This window comes from Carcharodon carcharias, chromosome 3, assembly GCF_017639515.1.
Source record: "Carcharodon carcharias isolate sCarCar2 chromosome 3, sCarCar2.pri, whole genome shotgun sequence".
Classification (NCBI taxonomy): Eukaryota; Metazoa; Chordata; class Chondrichthyes; order Lamniformes; family Lamnidae; genus Carcharodon; species Carcharodon carcharias.
In genome coordinates this window covers 224,564,324-224,585,833 of record NC_054469.1, presented here as the reverse complement: position 1 = coordinate 224,585,833, position 21,510 = coordinate 224,564,324, and the positions used below count along the sequence as shown (strand labels likewise).

The 21,510-nt window shown below is 40.5% G+C and overlaps 1 protein-coding gene across 2 annotated transcripts in view; it reads right to left on the bottom strand.

Moving 5' to 3' along the window:
* Positions 1-21,510, bottom strand: part of atp2c1 (ATPase secretory pathway Ca2+ transporting 1) — a 96,204-nt gene that overhangs the window by 35,893 nt on the left and 38,801 nt on the right. For both annotated transcript variants that reach the window (XM_041184134.1, XM_041184135.1), the window contains exons 8-15: positions 8,182-8,337; positions 7,848-7,916; positions 5,667-5,742; positions 3,352-3,418; positions 1,971-2,095; positions 1,616-1,713; positions 809-904; positions 570-659 (exon numbers count right to left, since the gene is read on the bottom strand). In XM_041184134.1, coding sequence (XP_041040068.1) covers positions 570-659; positions 809-904; positions 1,616-1,713; positions 1,971-2,095; positions 3,352-3,418; positions 5,667-5,742; positions 7,848-7,916; positions 8,182-8,337 — 777 coding nt within the window. The remainder of the gene's footprint in view (positions 1-569; positions 660-808; positions 905-1,615; positions 1,714-1,970; positions 2,096-3,351; positions 3,419-5,666; positions 5,743-7,847; positions 7,917-8,181; positions 8,338-21,510) is intronic.

Genomic DNA, 21,510 nt, shown 5'->3' with positions numbered 1-21,510 from the left:
GATTGAGGATTTTAAGATCGTGGAGTTGTATTTAACCGGAAGCCAATGTAGAAAGCGCAGGGATGGTGGATGAACAGGACCTTATTGGCAAAAAAAAAAATTTGGCTGTCTCAGTGATGCTTCATATATTTCATAGCAAAATCAGACTAAAACAATCCAGATAACCCTTTGTACAAAGCAAAATATTACAGATGCTGGAAACCTGAAATAAACAAAAAATGCTAGAATTGCTCAGCAGGTCATTGGCCAGAAGTGTTGATTCTATTTCTCTCCCTACAGATTCTGCCAGGCCAGCCGAGTATTTCCAACATTTTCTGTTTTCATTCCAGACAATCCTTTGTTGAAAACAACTGATACTTTGAAGAGGAGAATTAAAGGGTGGGATTTTCCACACACGCCTGCCGCTGCGATCTTCAGGTCTCACTGCAAGTCAATGGACTTCTGGCAGGGGTGCTGCCTCACCTGCAGCGGGTCCCATGGAAAATCCTGGCCAAAGAATGCCAATTAATATTTTGAATAATGCCTGAACTGTCTGAATATACTGGGTCAGTGTTTTCGCAAATATTCACCTTCGTGGCAAGAGCAATCAGAGCTCCTTCAGTGGGTTGTCCCATTAGTGTGTCATTTTGAATAACAGCATCATTACACACACAGCCAGCCTGCAAAAAAATAAAAGTGGATGTGAAACTATGCAGTAAACATTTCCACAATAAAACAAATGGAAAATTAACTTGAAAGTGTTAAAAGGTACATATTATGCAAGATATTTATTTAGATTTTCAAGCAGATGTATCAACAATGTCTGTACCTCCACAACTTTAGTTATTGGTGACTTAGAGAAGCCATGAATCACCTCGCCATCCATCATTACTTCCCCATACCTATTATAGCCAACACCAGTAACCTGCAAAACAAACCAAATAAACAGCCAAAGCAAACAAAAGCACTATGTCAGATAAAGAATTAAACAAAATTCATACAAAACTGCACATGCACATTTGCCACAAGTATTATATTCACATGTGCAAATTTAGCCAAATCTCATAACACGTTTCCAATGAACAATTGTGAAAACCAAAGCATTATAAATTAGCATAAATGCTTGCCTCCTGGATCCTGTTTGTTCACCATTAAACATCTTGAAGGATTCTCAACTCTCACAGCTCAACTCAAAAAAGGTTGCAATAAGCATTTAAATATTTAGTGTTCACTCATGTTTGAATGTTAAAATCAGACAATGCAAAAGTTGCATCACTTGTAACTGTGAATAACTGCCCTCTAACAAATAAATATGGAAACAGGTTTGAGATATTCAATTGGTTCTTATAACATCAAGTATACCCAATATAATCAAGTCTATTTATTTTGGCTCACTTTATTGAACTTCAAGTTATAATATTTTCAATACAGTATATCTAAAATGACATATAATCAATTAGCTCCTAATTTTGCATTTCCATGTTAAGGTCACGGATCACAAAATATATAGACTTTGTATCATGCTGCCACAAGATTGGTTAGTAGGGAAGAACACAGGAACATTGCAGTGGATGCCTTATGATATACTGTGCATATCACTTAAGTAACAATTTCAAGATACACAAATATTTCTCACCTCAGCATGTTGCCCATCAGAAGTATAAATGTGAGTCACTGTCATTTCATTCTTTGTTAGTGTCCCAGTTTTATCAGAGCATATTACATTGCAACAACCTAAATGTAAATTAGTTTAGGATAGAAATAGGATAAAGTATTGCATTTTCTGTGTGCAATTTAACAATTATTACATTTTAATCAATCAACAATTTAGTAATCTTATTCTACATTTATAGTACAATTAATATATTCATATCAAATTTTCAATCACGCAATATTTATTATGTAACAACTTTATTAGGTAGAAAGTTTCAATCAATGTAAATTGAAACTATGACATTTCTCTGCTTATGTTCAACATAACTATTTTTTACCGAGAGTTTCCACGATTGGGAGTTTCTTCACAATGGCTCTCTTCTTTACCATTCTCATCACACCAAGGGCCAGCGTTACTGTCACTACAATTGGCAAACCCTCTGGAATTGCAGCAACAGCCAAGCTAAAATAAATAGGCAAATTAAGATAGCTATAGATATCTACAATAGTTGATTTCAAATACATTCCATAGAGATGAAACATGAAGTAAAGTTTGCATTAACAGCGTTCTGTGCTAAACTCTAGTCATGAATAGAATTAAAACACCTTTTACCTTGCTGCTTTACAAGGTACTAAAAAACGAAAAATAAAGGAAAGCAGTCCATTGTAGGATAGGGGCGGTTTTTGTTTATACAGTATAAATTTCTCCATCTTCAAATCTTCTCAATTCCTTTTAAAATAATCTGAGGAACAGCTGAGCCCGAATTAAAAAATTCTGTTTGAACTTGAAGAATTGGCAGGGGAGAAATTGGAAGGAGGAAAACATTAGTGATTATTTTTTTCTGGGTTTTTGCTTCCTTGTTCACCATCATCTCCAATACTTTTCTCCTGAAAATTAGAATTCAAGGCAGTATATGATCCCTTTGGGCAATGAAAATCCAAAATACACTGCCCAATAAGATACTCTTTAATTGACACCTTACAGCGTGATTGTCAGCAGTGGGGCAAAACAGTCAAGACTGAAACTGTTCACCTAATACCTTCAGAGGAGGTGCACTGGAAAATGATTAAAAATGTAAGCATTGTGTTTTCTTTCCTTATTGCAAGTACAACCTGGTTAGAGAGCAACTGCATTGCTTTTATTGCAGAACTTTGCTGTTATTCAGCCCAACGTGCTTGTGCTGGCTCTTTGCTAGAGCAATTAAAATTAACTGTGTGTCAGACTTAGCTCAGTGGTAGCGCTTGCACCTGAGTTAGATGATTACGCATTCAAGGCCCAATCCAAAGAATTGAACACACAAACTAGCCTGATACTTAGTGTAGAGGGAGTGGTGAACTGTCAGAGATGTCACCTGTCAAATGAGGCATAAAATTGAGGTCCGGTCTACACTCTCAGGTAGACTTAAAAGTATTACCCAAAAAAGGCTGGGGAGTTCTCCTGGTGTCTTGGCCAATGTTTAACTCTCGGCCAACTTCATCAAAATAGCTGATTTGCTTTTTAGTCTCATCACTAGATTTTGCACAAATTGGTTGCCATGTTTGTATTTTACAACAGTACTTAATTGGATGTAAACATTTCAGGGTCATGAAAGACACTATAAAAGTCCAAGTTCTTTCTTTTATTCTAACTTCACACCATAGCACTCTTCTTATAGCCCTGTGTTCTCTGCTTCAAATGTTTATCTGCTTTTCCTTTAAAATATATAACACTTAACTCACCTCACACCAATAGTGAACATATCAAGAATGTGCTTCCCCTGTAGCCAGCCAACCAGCATAATAACACCTACAATAGCAGAATACATTTACAGTCAGACAAAATAGTGCTGATTTGGAAAAATGTAACTTTTGTAATTCAGTAATAGATGCATAGTGTCATTTTCTATTAACATTTAAGCACTTAAAAATTAAATTAAACACTTAGTAGGAATTTGTACATAATTTGATTGTAATTAAAATAATTTGTTTACTAACACTGATCCATCAACAACTTGTATTTCTATCATGGTCTTCGCATGCTAGAAGATGACTCAAAGTACTTAACATCGGAAGACAAAATAGAGGATGCTGTGCAGGAGGAGAAAAGGGCAAAGGGGGGGCAGGCAGAAAACTAAAAGCAAAGTCAAAGAGAAGGATTTTAAGCATTTGAAGATTCTGATGAAAAATCATCAACCCAAAATGTTAACTCTGTTTCTCTCTCCATAGATGCTGCCAGACCAACAGAATTTCCAGCATTTCTGTTTTTATTTCGAATTTAAAGCATCTGCAGTATTTTACTTTGGTTTTGGAGACTAATTTTAAGTTGTTCTTTTTAAATGCAGGGAGGCAGGTAGCAGGAATGGAAGTGGCAATACAGAAAGAATTAGACAAAACATCCATAAGACCACAGTGTAGTGACTGAGCAAACAATTAACACTGGTAGAGTCAAGATGGTGAGGATAAGTTGTTCAAGAAGGCAGCTCACCACCGCCTTTTTGAGGGCAATTAGGGATGGATAATAAATTCCGGCCTGGCCAGCGAAGCCTGCATCCCATAAATGAATAAAAGAAAATATATGAGAGAAGTCAAGGATATGTGTGAAGGTACCAATAACATGAGACGTCAAAGGAAATGTGAAAGTATGGAGGAATTCAAAGATAATATGAAACTTTTGAAGAGGCAAGGAAAGCCAGTGAGGCTTGGAGAAAGTAAGAGTGGAGAATGAGAGTGAGGATGTGATCCATAAATAGATTCAGACGTACCTGCTTTTTTCTTTTTAAAAGGAATGCACATGATGATGCTTTATCATTAAATATGTTTTGTATTTCAGAGAGATGTAGTTAGTGAGATACTTTGAAAATTCACCGAAATATGGACATCTTAAAACCCACAATTCATCACAAATAAATTGTAACCTCACGCAGCATTCAAAGTGCATTGTGATGCGCCATTAAATATTATGTCCTAACCAGATTAATATTTATGTGTGTGGTACAGGCAGAATATATTATGAATGTCAGTGAAATATGATTTAAATTTCAATCACAGCACTGATCATAATTCATGAATGACAAACTATTAGATCAGTCCTCTTGTTGACCTAAAACATATCCTGTCGATTTTCTCAGCACATTCCAACTCTCTTTTTTGTTTGAAAATTGACTTTTCTTATATTAAAAAAGCTGCATATTTCTTTCCAGCAAACCATTCCAGTTGGGGGAAAAAACAGCTTCGGCTTGCAGTAGTAAGTCTTTTTAAGGTGCTTAACAAAGGCCATGCTTTCTCAATGCATGCACAGCTTCCTGAATCTATTCAAATTATCTTTATTGAAGGTTTGAGTCCAAAGGCAAAACTATGAGCAACCTTAACAGACAAAATAAATCTTCAACAAACCGCATTCTAAATTGCAAGTTTTTAGTACATTACATCTTGAACACAACGGCTGGAATTTTCCAGTCCCGCCAGCAATGGGCATTGTTTGGGCGGGGGGGGTGGGTGGGTGGGTGGGCGCAAAGAATGGGAAAAATCTGGAGAGCCGTTGACACTCTCCAATGTTCCCCATCCTGCCCATGACAATGCCCACTGGTGTCAGAGCAGGGAAATCCTGCTCAATAGGAAAAATCAAAGAAACGCATAATGGGAGATGTTTCATTGTGTGGGCAGAGGGGGAGGCAGGGGGAAATTTAATAACTGCTAAAATCAATACAGAGTCAAGCTGAGACAAAAAAGTTAAACAGTTGGTTATTAATTTAGCCATGTGCTACAATCGGTTTTGGCTCTGCAATGTTAATTGCCTGATAAATAAGCATATTTTCCTTAGCAACCAGGGACAGTAACATTTTGTAATGCTTTTAACATTCAAAGTTTAGTGTACAGCTTTTAACAAATCCAGCCAAATTGCTGCATTCTTCACGCGTTTACACTGATGATTTTATTCCTCACTCCACATTTCATTTCAGTACTTAACACTTGAAAAATCCCATTGTAGGACAAAATAGACCTCAACAGCACAATTCCACACTGATACAATTTTAAATCAAAATTATTTTTCTTACCTATAATGCCAAAAGAATACAGTGAAAGTTGTTTTCCGAGCAGGTCCATGCTTTTCTGTAGTGGTGTTTTCGGGGCCTCAAGAAGCAAACAAATTGGAAGTATAAGTCAATACTTTGAACTGTAGTGTACCCTGCTGAGGTCAATGATAACTTTATTTTAAAACAGTTTCCTTCCCCATCCACCCTCTCAATCTTAGATCCAATCACAGTACTTCCCAAAGTGGCAGTACACGGGAACATGTCACGGGTTTTTCTCACTGAACCTCTGCTATTGGGAAGAGATGTAAAGTGAAGGCGAAGTGCTTCCACAACAAAAGGTCATACAAGATCAGGTGAACCTCTCCCAGCAGCTAAAATTTCCTTGTTCTTCAGCTGGACAGCATCCAAAGGGGAAGGCATTATAATACCTCTAAAAGAATGTTTCCAAAATGTCTAAGTGAAAGGTTTTTAGCCTCAAAACTAAGCAGGCTTATTCACCCTGAAGAAATCCTTAGAGTATTAGCACACCATAATATGGTGCACATCCATTACCTGAATAATTTACAAAATGCAAGTAATTTCATATGAACTGAGGAGGCCATTTAGCCCCTCAAGCCTGTTCCGCAATTCATTGAGATGATGGCTGATCACAACCTAACTTCATATCTGCCTTTGCCCCATATCCTTCAATACATTTGGATAACATAAATCTATCAAGTTCATATAAAATTAACAATTGATCTTGCATCAGTTGCCACTTGCAGAAGAAAGCTCCAAATTTCCACCACCTTTTGTGTGAAATGTTTCCTAATTTCACTCTCGAGAGGTCTGGCTCTAACTTTTAGATTATGGCCCCTGGTCCAGGACTCCCCATCCAATGGGAAAAGTTCCTCTATCTATCCTCCTTAATGTCTTGAAAACTTCGATCAAACATTAAACTTCTAAATTCCAGGGAATACAATCCTAATTTGTGTAATCACTCCTCGTAATTTAATCCTTGGAATCACTCCGGCAAATTTACGCTGCAATCTCTCCAAAGCGATTAGATCCTTCTTAAGGCGTAGAGCTGCTCCCAGTACTCCGGTGTGATCTAACCAGTGCTTTGTACAGCCGAAGCATGATTTCTACTCCCTTGTATTCTATTTTATTTCACAAAATACAACATGAAAAATGTTTACCTGCTATTAAGTTTGCTTTAAGTCCTTATCATTACCGTTACTATGACACTATTATACACCAACAGAACACAACTGTCATGCATTTCATTTTATGGACAACTTCAGCATATAAAACAGTTTGTATAGCTGATGAGGAGTAGTTATTTGGATTATATTCTGATGATGTTACCCACTAGAGTCTATTAATAAGGTGCCAAAATAACTGGTTAAGTACAAATAAGTGCTTCTAGGGATCATCAATGAATCATCCCAATCCCATTATCCAGAAAAATCATGTTGAAAAAAAATGACTGGTCACTGTGAAACCTTTCTAAAGTATCAGGTACAATAGGAACTGATTTTTACTGAGATTGTTTTCGGAACCAAGGCCGTCAGTTAGTGGAAAACATACAAGGTTTTCAAGTAAAAAGAAATCAGAATATTTAAAAATAAGCTCATAGGAGAGTACAGAAGCAGGAGAGAAAAGGAAGAATAAATAAGTTACAGGCAAAGCAGATTACATAATTTTGCATATAACTCGAATTGTATTAAGTGGATATTTGTCAGTTTTTCAGTATTAAAAGTACATCTAACATTTTACTAGTATTGTTATTATTTTAGATGGTTGTTTAACTTCATGGTGTGCAATGTGAAGATATAAGATCCTAGTCTGTGGTATAAAATTTCCTGAAGATGCCAGCTGTAAGAGTTAAAGGAATATATACGAGGCTAATGAATCAATATATAGATCATTTCAGAGTATAATATTCTTGATGAAATAAACATCTATTTGCTAACGTACGTCTATAGTGCAGGAACTTGTCAACCTGAAGAAGCTGACTAATATATACTATGTTAGCTTTCAATATCAAAAAAATAAAAATTCTCAGCCAATAATCTTGAAGGCATGTATTTATGAAACTGTCATTCTCACCTGTACCTTCACAAAATAGGTCCTGTGCTACCCTAACAGAAAAACTCAATACTATAATTTGTAAACATCAACTATAATGAATACTACCAAAGTGACTAGTTCAAAACTTACTTCTTCAGCTTGCATCATTTTAAAAACCTCTCCAAATTCAGAGTTTTCCCCTGTTCCTATAACAATACCCTGCAAAACCACACAAGCATTAGAATTTACATGTAATTAATATATAACATTATATGTAATAATGAATTCTTTTTGCAAAACAGTCTAGAGGACATGCAATATATGCTATTACATTATGGAAATGATTGTGCAAAAAAAAAATCAAATTGTAAGCTACACAGCAATGCTCCAAAGATTTCTTACTTAAAAATAATTAATATTTAACAGGGATCAAACCACACTCTATGTTCAACAGAGTAGAATTGTGAGTTTAACTTAAAATTACCTTAGCCCTGCCACATCTAACCAATGTGCCCATGAAAGCAATATTGTTTCTAGATGTGAGGTCGCCATTAGTAGCTGCTGGCTGTGGGGTCGTTGATTTTGAACATGGGGAAGTCTCTCCTGTAAGGCTTGACTCATCAATGGAAGTATCCACAACCTTAAGAAAAAAGGACATTAATGATTTTGTTTTTTTCATGAATTAATGCTCCCAGGAAATTTTCTCTCAGTTTTCATTCACTAGCCTTGACAGTGCTGACACAGACTTTCATTGCAAGCAGCGCCACAACTGAGCCTGGTTCTGTCCTTACCCAATGTTCTGACATGCACAATCCAGAAGAAAGGTCATACTGATTTAAACAGGCCACCTCCCATGTCACTATTGTTCACTCCCCGGGGGGAGTGAGTGAACTTGAGAGGAGACTTGGGTGGGAAAGGGACGAAAGAGGGGAAGAGGGAGAAAGAACGTGCACCTTCAACGTAAAGTATATACAATTGCTCATTAATATATATTTTAGGACTAAATTGAAGCAATCAGCTTTCAGAACACACCAACATGATTTTCAACCAGCTAAGATCACTTAGGTTCTAATATTTTTATGTGGGGAGGTGGTGTTATAGTGATAAGGTTGCTGGACTAGTAATCCAGAGTCCCGTGCAAATGCAATGGGCCTCTGGGACACAGGTTCAAATCCCACCAGGGCAGCTGGTAGGATTTAAATTCAATCAAAAGCTAGCAAGAAACCATTGTCAATTGTTGTAAAAACCTATCTGGTTCTCAATGCCCTTTAGGGAAGGAAATCTGCCGTCCTTACCTGGTCTGGCCCATATATGACTCCAGACCCACAGCAATTACCTTAAATGCCCTATGAAATGGCCTAGCAAACCACTCTATTGTATCAACCGGCTACGATATCTAAAAGGAATGAAACCGGGTGGACCGCCCGGCATCAACCTAGGCACAGTTAATGACAACAGCATAACCAGCCCTGTTGACTCTCTAACATCCTCCTTACCAAAATCTGGGGGCTTGCGCCAAAATTGGGAAAGCTGTCCGACACACTCTGACATAGTCATACTCACAGAATCATACCTTACAGGCATGTCTCATTCACCACCATCACCATCCCTGGGTTACATCCTGTCCCATCAACAATCCACAGTGGTTTACAGTCAGGGGAGAGTTGCCCTGGGAGTCCTCAACACTGACTCTGGATCCCATGAGATGTCTTGGCATCAGGTCAAACATTGGCAAGGAAACCTCCTGTTGGCTACCACCTAACGTCCCCCCTCAGCTGATGAATCAGTACTCCTCCATGTCAAACACCACTTGGAGGAAGCATTGAGGGTGGCATGGGCACAGAATGTACTCTGGGTGGGAGACTTCAATGTCCGTCACTAAGAGTGGGTCAGTAGCACCACTACAGATTGAGCTGGCCAAGTGCTGAAGGACATAGCTGCTAGACTGGGACTTTGACAGGTGATGAGGGAACCAGCAAGAGTGAAAAACATACTTGACCTCATCATCATCAACCTACCTGTCGCAGATACATCTGTCCATGACAGTAATGGTCGGAGTGATCATCACATAGTCCTTATAGAGATAAATTCCTATAGTCACATTGAGAATACCCTCCATCATGTTGTGTGGCACTACCACCATGCTAAATGGAATAGATTTTGAACAGCTCTAGCAACTCAAAACTGGACATCCATAAGATGCTGTGGGTCATCAGCAGCAGCAGAATTGTACACCACCGCATCTGTAACCTCATAGCCCAGCATTTCCCAATTTTACCATTACCATCAAGCCGGGGGATCAACCTCGTTCAATGAAGAGTGGAGGAGGGCATGCCAGGAGCAGCACCAAGCATATCTAAAAATGTGGTGTCAACCTACCGAAGCTACAACACAGGATTGCTTGCATGCCAAACAGCGGAAGCAACATGTGACAGAGCAAAGCAATCCCACAACCGACGGATCAGATCTAAGCTCTGCAGTCTTGCCACATCCAGTCTTCAATGGTGGTGGAGAATTAAACAACTTACTGGAGGAGGAGACTCCACAAATATCCCCATCCTCAATGATGGGGGAGCCCAGCATTTCAATGCAAAAGACAAGGCTGAAGCATTTGCAGCCTTCTTCAACCAGAAGTGCCGAGTGGATGATCTATCTTGGCCTCCTTCTGAGGTCCCTAGCATCACAACTGTCAGTCTTCAGCCAATTCGATTCACTCCACATGACATCAAGAAACACCAGAATTAGCCGTGCCCCTAACCAAGCTGCACCAGGACAGCTACAACACTGACATCTACCCGGCAATGTGGAAAATTCCCCAGATATGTCCTGTCCACAAAAAAACAGGGTAAATCCAACCCGGTCAATTAGCGGTGATCGAAAGTGTTGTTGACAGGGCTATCAAGCGGCACTTACTCAGCAATAACCTGCACACTGATGCTCAGTTTGGATTCCCCCAAGGCCACTCAGCTCTTGACCTCATCACAGCCTTGGTTCAAACATGGACAAAATAGCAGAACACAAGGGGTGAGTGAGTATGACTGTCCATGGCATCAAGGCAGCATTTGAAGGCGGTGGAGGTGGAGTCACTGAATATTTTTAAGGTAGAGGTAGTTAGATTCTTGTTAGGCAAGGGAATCAAATGTTTATCAGGATTAGATGGGAATGTGGAAATCGAAATGCAAGGTGATCAGCCACGATCTTTTTGAATGGCAGAGCAGGCTCGAGGGATCGAATGATCTACTCTTGTTCCTATTTCTTATGTTCTTATAACAGCAGGCCAGAGGCTGGGAATTCATGAGTAACTCACCTCCTGACTCCCCAAAGCCTGTCCACCATCTGCAAGGCACAATTCAGGAGTGTGATGGAATACTCTCCACTTGCCTGGATGAGCGCAGCCTCAACAACACTCAAGAAGCTCAACACCATCCAGGACAAAGCCGCCCACTGGATTGGCACCCCATCCACCACCTTCAACATTCACTCCCGCCATCACCAATGCACAGTGGGAGTAGTGTATACCATCTACGATGTGCACTGCAACATCTCACCACAGCTCCTTCAGCAACACCTTCAAAGCAACCTCTACCACCTAGAAGGACAAGGGCAGCAAATACATGGGAACACCACCACCTGCAAGTTCCCCTAGAAGCCACAGACCATCTTGAGTTGGAACTATATCGCCGTTCCTTCACTACCACTGGGTCAAGATCCTGGAACATCCTCCCTAACAGCACAGTGGGTGTATCTACAACACAGGGACTGCAGCGGTTCAAGAAGACAGTACACCACCACCTTCTCAAGGCCAATTAGGGATGGGCAATAAATACTGGTCTAGCAAGCGATGCCCACATTCTATGAAAGAATTTTTTTTTTTTAAATCCTGCTTCCTCAGAAACAATTTCTCCATTTTTTGTTGTTGATTTCCACTTTCTTTCATAACTTCTGCTTATATCTGAAACTTAGTAATGCATGGCAGAAACCAGATAAAGAGTTGGCAATTGCCTTCTGATGTTGTTCCACATGTATGCAATGAAGTAGCATAAACTTAGCACTGCCTAGCAGCAACACTCAGTAACAATCCCTTTGAATCTGTAGAGCTGTGAATGTGTTTTAAAAAGCTAAATCTGGTTTGAAAGCTAACAGTGCAAAACATTCTTAAGTAATACCTTTCTCCTATGTTAGCCCAGCTCAGGCCATTTATTTAAAGATCGCTTTTCATAAAATTACATTTTAAGTTGTGGGCTATTCATAAGTCTAGAAATCTAAGTCTAGTTTAATGATAGCACTATGAACTTCAGATTTTGTAACATCAAATTAATATTTAAAGCAGGTTGATTAATTCCTATGAGCAATTTTGCAGTCCAAGTCTAAATTTAATCTGCTTGAATGCTCATCCCTCAGAGGAAAAAATAAACTATAACCGCACAAGAACTAGGTCATTCAACAATTTCTCATGAAAGCACAAAATGCAAACAAATATTGCCTCATGAACTCAGCAGAATGAAATCAGGCTGACGCATCATTAAACTACATTCAGCTAGTAGTGGTGCTTACAGCACATATTTTTGGCAACTTTGACTCCAAAATGGAGGATAATCTACAACTCAGTCTTTGCTGTTGATTCCTTCACATTTGCGAAGACAATGCAGAACTTGCATATTGATAGCAATGCTGGGTCCATGTGCTCATTTGACATTGCGAGCCTATTCACCAATGTTGCACTTAAGGAAGCCATAGATAGTTACGCTGCAGCACTATATCATAGTGATCTAGGCCAACAGCCATTGCATGAATCGGTATTCATTGAACTTATGAACTCAGCGACTAGTGTGTTTGAGCTCAGTTTTAATGACACCATGTATGCCCAAATAGATGGTGTTGCCAGGGGATCCCCTCTAGGCCCAGTTCTTGCAAATATAATTTTGGGGTCCATGAGTGACACCTAACCTCCTGTCTCTTGCATATTTCCGATATGTGGATGATATGTTTGTTATATTTAAATCTGCAGCTGCATGTGATCATTTCTTTGCATGTCTTAATGGGCTCTATCCTGTGCTCAAATTCACCATTGAAATGGAGCAGTCGAATAAACTTTTCCTTGACGTACTAGTTGAGAAATCTACCAGGGAGCTCTCTACCACGGTCTACTGCAAGCCTACCTTCACTGGTCAATATATGCATTGGGATTCTTACAGTTCTACACGCTATAAGATTGGCCTTATCGACAACTCATAAATAGGACCCAAGCCATTTGCTCATCATGCAAGCTTGATTCCGAAATAGGGTGCATCAAAGGCTTCCTGCAGAATAACAGCTGCACTATATATCATGCAAACTCAGGAATGGGCCTAAGGCCATCACTTTTGGCCCTGAAAAGTGCCCAGCCTTCCTCAGATTACCCTGGAAGGGCAAGGTATCTCAAAAATTTGAGCAACAGGTGAAGCTAGCTGTTTCGTGCTGCCACAATGCAGTAGCAGCAAAAGTGGTATTCGCCACTGACAGGATACTGCTGTCAAGCCAAGAAGACATTTTGCCTATCACACAAGTGAGTAATGGGACACGAATTTCAGTGCCAGTGCGATGCTAGCTATGACGGCCGTACGTCCCAAGGACTGGCAGATCGTATCAAACAGCATGTCCCATTCACTGTTCGCAACGGGAAAGGCACAGGCTGCAACCAGCCAGCCCGTGCTTGCAAGACTCAAAACACAGTGTCCAACATTAGATGTGATTCCTCGATTAGACAACATTTGCTAAATAATCCTCAGTGTGCTAAGTACACTGACAGCTAATTTAAGACTGTCAGTCAGGCTCACAGTGCAGCACATTTGCATGTACTGGAAGCTACATATAATTATATACATGGCCCTGTTCTTTGCAGTCAAAAGGAACATGAACACACACTCCGCCTGTTTCAGCTAAACAAAATAAGTTACAGCCTCGCTGGTTCATTCCTCAGGGCAATGCATTGACCAATCATAATCAAGCAGCCTTGTTTAAATTTCAAACAATGCTTGGTAGTTAACTGTCAGTCACCATCAACTGGTGCATTCTTCGTGGTAACGACTCTATCAATTACAGCTCACTTGCCGACCAATCAGCACTCTCATACAATATAAATTGTTGTTCTCTTTACATTTGGTATTCTTGCGAATTGTCCTGATGAGTATAAGACAAAAAGCTTCAACAAAAATTCTCATTTTTCAGCAATTCAGCAATACTCGGGTTATTGTTGTTTTAACTTTGTCCATCCTTTTGTGTTAAAGGTTGTAGTTTTCTTAATTTGAAATAAATGGAGAACATGTGCTCCAAATTGACTGAAAATGGTTTGTATCAGGTATCATAAGAATTAAATAGACTCCAGTGAAATCCTGTTTTTCTTCCTCGCAGTGGACGTGATGATACAACTGTTGCTCAGGATACTTTCAGCTAATTAAGCCCTCACTGACACATGTTATGATGCGATCACAAGTTTCGTTGAACAATGACCTACAGCAACAACTAGAAAATTACAGGGGCATCAATGTTTAATAGAATAACAAAGATACACAGCAGGCTAGCTGGTATATAGAAAGAGAACCCTTCACCTGAACTAAAGCAAAGATCATCCAGTATTTTAGTACAGATAGGATAAATGGAAAGGGAAAGAGAAGAGAAGAGATAGGTACACTGATTACCAAGACCTAATGGTTTAAATGACTTGCAAACTTCTCATTAGAAAACTGCTCGATTATATAACAAGTAGAAATAGTTGAGCAAGAAGGCGTGAGACAGGCTTACAAACACAAAACAAGAGAGAATTTGGTAAATACCAGAAAGAAAAAACCACTTCAAAGAAACAATCCATCAACAAGCACACCTTAGTCTTTCTTTCATTCTCTGCTCTCTGGAGGGATCATTTTCTCCAGGATACGCTTGCCTACACTTCCATCATCTATACTTTCAGCTGTTCTTCCCCGGCATCTGCTGCTGTGTAACACTATTTGTTGACCTCCTCCCATTTGCACTGTCGAAAGCTCCAGAAATGTCTTCCAGGTGAGAAAGATATTTACATACACTTCCTCCAATCGTGAATATTATTTTTGCTGCTCATAATGTGACTTCCTCTATATTGACATACATTAGCAGGCCTAAGATAAAGGCAAAATACTGTGGATATTAGAAATCTGAAACAAAAACAGAAAATGCTGGAAAAACTCAGCAGGTCTGATAGCATCTGCGGAGAGAAAAACAAAGTTAACGTTTCAAGTCCGTATGAAGAAGAGTCATACGGAGTCAAAACGTTAACTGTCTTTCTCCCCACAGGTGCTGTCAGACCTGCTGATTTTTTCCGGCATTTTCTGTTTTTGTTATAGATTCGCAGGCCATTTTGTTGGGCACTTCTGTTCGCAAATGTGACCTTCACCTCCCTGTGGTTCACAATATAACTACCTCTTCCATTCCCACTCTGATTTCTCCATCTCTTCCTATGCTGTTACAACCAGCCCCCAATGCAAGCTCAGGAACAGATTCTCAGTTTTCTCTTGATCTGAACCTTAGTTTTAGTAACAAATTTTAATTTTATTCTCTACTTCCTTTATGCTAGCAAAGGGGACAGAATAACAGTGTTCGTTGGAATAAAGCACTGATGTTGTGTTGACTTGTTTTTGACCATTTTTTGGGGCTGCTGGGCACACCTGTAGTTTTGCCAGAAACTTGTTTTCATTTCTTTCCTCGAGCATTTAGATTTTTTTTTCAATTCTTTCTCCTCTGATGGCGAGCATGCCTTTTGTTTAATAGCTCTGTAGCAGCAACTCTTGAATGGCAGACTGCTGAAAATAAATCTATCTATCTTATAAAGCACTGTTAGTCAAATGCTCTTTGCCACAGCACCAACTTGAGCATACACATTAAAATTATTTCCTTAATTAAGATTGAGTGTCCAAATGCTGTGTGGCCTGTTACTGTGCGATAGACAAAAAGGGGCAAGACTTTCAGCTGACCTGCAGACTTCAAAAAGCACAAGAAGGGGAAGACTGGCAGCAGACCCGGAGGCTTCAAAGAGTGTGAGAGGGAGCGAGACTTCCAGTGGAACTGGAGGCTTAAAAGAGCATGAGAGGGGATGAGACAGAGAGCAGGCCCCAAGTGTTGGTTTGGGGGGGGGGGTCTCAGCTTGTGGATCAACCACATTCGGAGAAAATCAAATGTGATGTCACAGGGAAGCAGGTAAATGATAGGTTGGTGAGTCTTTTGCTTGTTTTTCTTTTAAGAATTGGTACAACTTATTAGTAACTGTAAGGTTTCATCATTAGTAAGGTTTTTGTAGTAGTAGTAAAGCTTATTGGGTTTATTAATTAAACTTAATCAAAAAAGTAATGAACACATAATTGTGTAAATAGCTGGATTATGGAAAAACATAAAAGCTTTACATAACTAGTGAGTTGCTAGTACAGAATTTGAGTAGTGCCGAAAAACAGATATATGTCAAAGCTTTTCGTCTAGCGCTCACTCATTGGTATTCTTGCTCAGTGTCCTGATAAGAGGAAAACAACAATTTATACTGTATGAGAAGAGTGTGTTGATTAGTTGGCAAGTGAACTCTGATTGGTAGAGGTGTTGCCATGGAGAATGCACCAGTGATAGTGACTGACAGTTAACTACCAAGCATTGTTTGAAATTTAACTAGGCAGCGTTTTTTTTCATTTAATGGATGTGGGCATCGCTGGCTAGGCCAGCATTTATTGTCCATCCGTAATTGCCCTCGAGAAGATTGTGGTGAACTGCCTTCTTGAACCTGTGTAGTACATGTGGTGTAGGTACACCCATAGTGCCGTTAGGGAGGGAATTCCAGGATTTTGACCCAGTGACAGTGAAGGAATGGTGATATATTTCCAAGTCAGGATGGTGAGTGGCTTGCAGGGGAATTTCCAAGTGGTGGTGTTCCCATGTATCCACTGCCCTTGTCCTTCCAAAAGGTAGTGGTCATGGGTTTGGGAGGTGCTGTCAAATGAGACTTGATGAGTTTCTGCAGCGCATCTTGTAGATGGTACATACTGCTGCCACTGTGCATCAGTGGTGGAGGTAGTGAATGTCTGTGGATGGGGTGCCAATCAAGTGGGCTGCTTTGTCCAGGATGATGTCAAGCTTCTTGAGTGTTGTTGGAGCTGCACTCATCCAAGCAAGTGGAGAGTATTCCATCGCATGCCTGGCTTGTGCCTTGTAGATGGTGGATAGGCTTTGGGGAATCTGAATATATTTGAATATTTTTAAGGCGGAGGTAGATAGATTCTTGGTAAGCAAGGGGTTGATAGGCTATCAGGGGTAGGTGGGATGCAGATTTCAGGTTACTATCAGATCAACCATCATCTTATTGAATGGTAGATCAGGCTCGAGGGACTGAATGACCTACTCCTTGTTCATATGCTCGTGTGAGCCAGGAGATGAGTTACTCATTGCAGGATTCCTAGCCTCAGACCTGCTCTTGTAGCCACAGTATTTGTCTGGCTAGTCCAGTTCAGTTTCTGGTCAATTGTGAACCCCAGGGTGTTGATAGTGAGGGATTCAGTGATGGTAATGCCATTGAATGTCAAGGGGTGATAGTTTTATTCTCTCTTATTGGAGATGATAATTGCTTGGCACTTGTGTGGCACAAATGTTACTTGACACTTGTCAGCCCAAGCCAGAATGCTGTCCAGGTCTTGCTACATTTGGACATGGACGGCTTCAGTATCTGAGGAGTTGCGAATGGCACTGATCATTGTACAATCATTAGAGAACATCCCCACTTCTGAGCTTATGACGGAAGGATAGCCATTGATGAGGAAACTGAAGATGGTTGGGCCTAGGACACTACCCTGAGGAACGCCTGCAGTGATGTCCTGGAGCTGAGATGACTGACCTCCAACATCCATCTTCCTTTGTGCTAGGTATGACTCCAACCAGTGGAGAGTTTTCCCGCTTATTCCATTGATTCCAGTTTTGCTAGGGCTCCTTGATGCCACAATCAAATGCGGCCTTATGTCAAGGGCAGTCACTCTCACCTCACCTTGGGAGTTCAGCTCTTTTGTCCATGTTTGAACCAAGGCTGTAATGAGGTCCGGTGCTGAATGGTCCTGGCGGAACCCAAACTGAGCGTCAGTGAGGTTATTGCTAAGCAAGTGCCGCTTGATAGTGCTGTTGATGACTCCTTCCATCACTTTACTGATAATCGAGAGTAGACTAGTGGGGCGGTAATTGGCCGGGTTCGATTTGTCATGCTTTTTGTGTACAGGACATACCTGGACGATTTTCCACATTGCTGGGTAGATTCCAGTGTTGTAGCTGTACTGGAACAGTTTGGCTAGGGGCGTGGCAAGTTCTGGAGCACAAGTCTTCAGTACTATTGCTGGGATATTATCAGGGCGCTTGCCTTTGCAGTATCCTGTGCTTTCAGCTGTTTCTTTATATCACATGGAGTGAATCAAATTGGCTGAAGACTGGCATCTGTGAAGCTGGTGACCTCTGGAGGAGGCTGAGATGGATCATCCACTTGGCATTTCTGGCTGAAGATTGTAGCAAATGTTTCAGCCTTATCTTTTGCATTGACATGCTGGGCTTCCCCATCATCAAGGATGGCAATATTTGTGAAGTCTCCTCCTCCACGGAGTTGTTTAATTGTTTACCACCATTGACGGCTGGATGTGGCAGGACTGCACAGCTTAGATCTGATCCGTTGGTTGTGAAATCACTTAGCTTGATCCCATTTAGCAAGGTAGCAGTGCCACACAACACGGAGGGTATCCTTAATGTGAAGATGGGATTTCGTCTCCACACTCCTTCTACTGATACTATCATGGACAGATGCATGTGTGGCAGGAAGGTTGGTAAGGATCAAGTCATGTATGTTTTTCCCTCTTATTGATTCCCTTGCTACTTGTCACAGGCCCAGTCTAGTAGCTATGTTCTTTAGGGCTCTACCAGTTTGACCCTGATTGGTCAAGTTATTGCCTTAAGGAATAAGTCAGCAAATGGCTATCACTTATTTTGTTTAGCTGAAATAGGTGCAATGTGTGTACTTGTTCTTTCTGTCTGGGGCCTTGTGTATTAATACTTATAGCTTCCAGTACACGCAAATGCACCACACAACGAGCCCAACTGGCGACATTAAATTGGTTGTCAGCATTACTCTTAGCACAGAGGATTATTTAGCAAATGTGGTCCAATTGCGGAATCACATCTAATGTTGGACACTGTATTGAGTTGTAGTAGAAACACAAGTGGCTTTCGCCACTAACTGGATGCTGCCGTCAAGCCAAAAAGACGTTCTAACCATCACACAAATGAGTAATGTGGTATACGAATTCCAGTGCCAGTGTGATGCGAGCTATTTAAGCTGTACATCCCAAAGACTGGTGAATCATTTCAAACAGCATGTCCCAGCTGCTGTTCATAATGGGCAAAGTACAGACCTTACACAACTAGCCCATGCTTGCAAAACTCAAAAACCAGCACTATTCAAAGAGACCAACTACTTACAGGTTACTTGCTGATTGATTTTTCCTTTTCTGGCTGCTGCTACGATTTTGCAAGTGTTTGGGTCTTCCTACAGTTCTTTCAAGTTGCAAAGGTCTATAGGGAGTGGTGCATTAGCTGATGAAAGTTTTTGTTCTGATTTCAAGGCTTCCGAAAAAATCAGTTGCTCCCAGACACAGGCATTCTGCTTGGAATACAGCATTAATTGGAGAATGAACAGAAGTCACATGGAGCAGGACACACTGCTGAATGAGAGACGAGGAGGAAGATGAAAGGGAGAAGAAATCAAAGGCAATATCTGGCCAGGATGTTCAGGAGCAATTCTCCTACTTGAATGTCAGCGTGGCATGATATGTGAGCTGTCTCCGCTGGACATCATCACTGACATCTGCTACCCGTTGCAGTTGCAATTGCAATTGTGGCCTCAAAGCAGGGCAAGGGCTGCATTGCAAATGGCTGTGAGTATGATTACGGTTGTGAACTTTTATGAATCTGTCTCCTTCCAGGCTGGAGCTGGAGATATTTGAAGTATCTCGTAGCTTGTCGCCCATTGTTGAGTAAGGGAGGTCACTGAAGCTCTCTATTCAATGAGAGAAAACTACATTTAATTCTTTCTTGGCTGAGACAAGCAGGCAAAATGAACACATAGCTTGCAGGATTTCCTATGAGGAGTGCAACATGTCATCACTGCCCTTCGGAACTGAAAGAGATTCCACTTCTTCAATATTCAGCTATTATGTGACCAAAGGCAGTGAATCATGCAGCTTAATGGACAGCATGTTGGCAAGGTCATGATGCCTTCATTTTGTGTTAGTCCACTGTACCACCTGCATTTGAGCTACCATGACAAACTGAAGTGTGGCTGAGCGACAAGGGCTATCTGCTACAGACCATGGGCTGATGGCTCTGGTGCATGACCCATGCTCATATGTGCAGCATACATAAAATGAAGGCCATTCTGACACAAGGAATGTGATATAGCTGAAACACTTCCACTGCCTAGACCCGTCTGGGGGAGTCCTACAGTACTCAGGAGAGCAAGTGTGAAGATTTTTGGTGATATTCTGCATGCTGCACAACCTTGATAACATGAGGCAACAGCTCTTGCCACCAAGTTACAAAAATCAGTTCAAGGGTAGGAGAAAGAAGGTGAGGAAGAGAGAAGAGTAAGGAGGAAGGATGGAGACAACATAGGCAGCCTCTTTCTGACTGGGTTGTACATGAAGAATTCATCTGAGTGGGATACCAGTTTCCGCAAATCCAATTCCCCAATCACCAACAGTCCCATACCTTACTTTCCCTCTGACACTAACTATCACAATGTCCACTCGGCCACAATGCAATAATAAAAACCACAACAAAATAAAGATTCCAAAGCTAACTTCTAATGAAATCATTCCACATTGCATACAAAGGACAACTTAATACCCTTGAGTATCCCCTTAATAACTGTCCACTCTGTGTCTTTGCCTCTCCTAGTGCTCCTATGCAGTGCTACCCTGGTGGTTAAAGCATAGCTAGTGGAAAGTTGCTGACTTTCAGTGGAGGAAACTGCAGATGACATTGGAGAATGACCTTGAGCAACTCTGGACCTAGAAGACTTGGCTTTGGACCAGTTTATTTTCCTGGTTTTTTGTCAAATGAACAAGCAAAGTTCAGAAAAGGAGTCTTTGCCAAGTCATTCTTAAACTGTTTATAGCAGTTGGTTAAAAGCAACATTTGTGGTGGCCAAGGAAACAGTATGTTTCTCCCACTTTATTGACTGTGGAAGGAACTGGCAGAGAGGAGAACTTACAAAAGGAGGAAACAATGTGTAGCTCAGATTGGACAATCAGCAGAGCAGAAACTTCCAACCCACATTCCCCTATTCCTTGGTACTACACCAACAGCCTCCCTTTTGAAAATAGCAATAGATAACGTACCTAAGCCAAGTAAAGAATAAAAGTTAGCTAAACATTAAGTTAGCAGAGTTCACTGCATAAATGTCATTACTCAAAGCCCTGAGCTGGCTCTAAAGTCTATCGGCATTTGCTGCTTATCTGATTTGACGAGGTGGGCTGCACAGATATTGTTAATCAATTTCTTGTCTGAATATCTAACATGGAGACTCTTATTAATAGTCTTATCTAAATATTGTACTAAACCAGTCATGCATGTAAATGGGGAAGTTAATGATTAATTCTAAACCAATGTCTAATAACGTCATACGAATGGTAACAGGGTTAAAGCGCAGACTTGCAAACAAATTTGTTTCAATCGTTCCATTGCATCTATACAGTTATACAATACTACAGGTGCACAACCTTAGTATGCTAAAGAATTG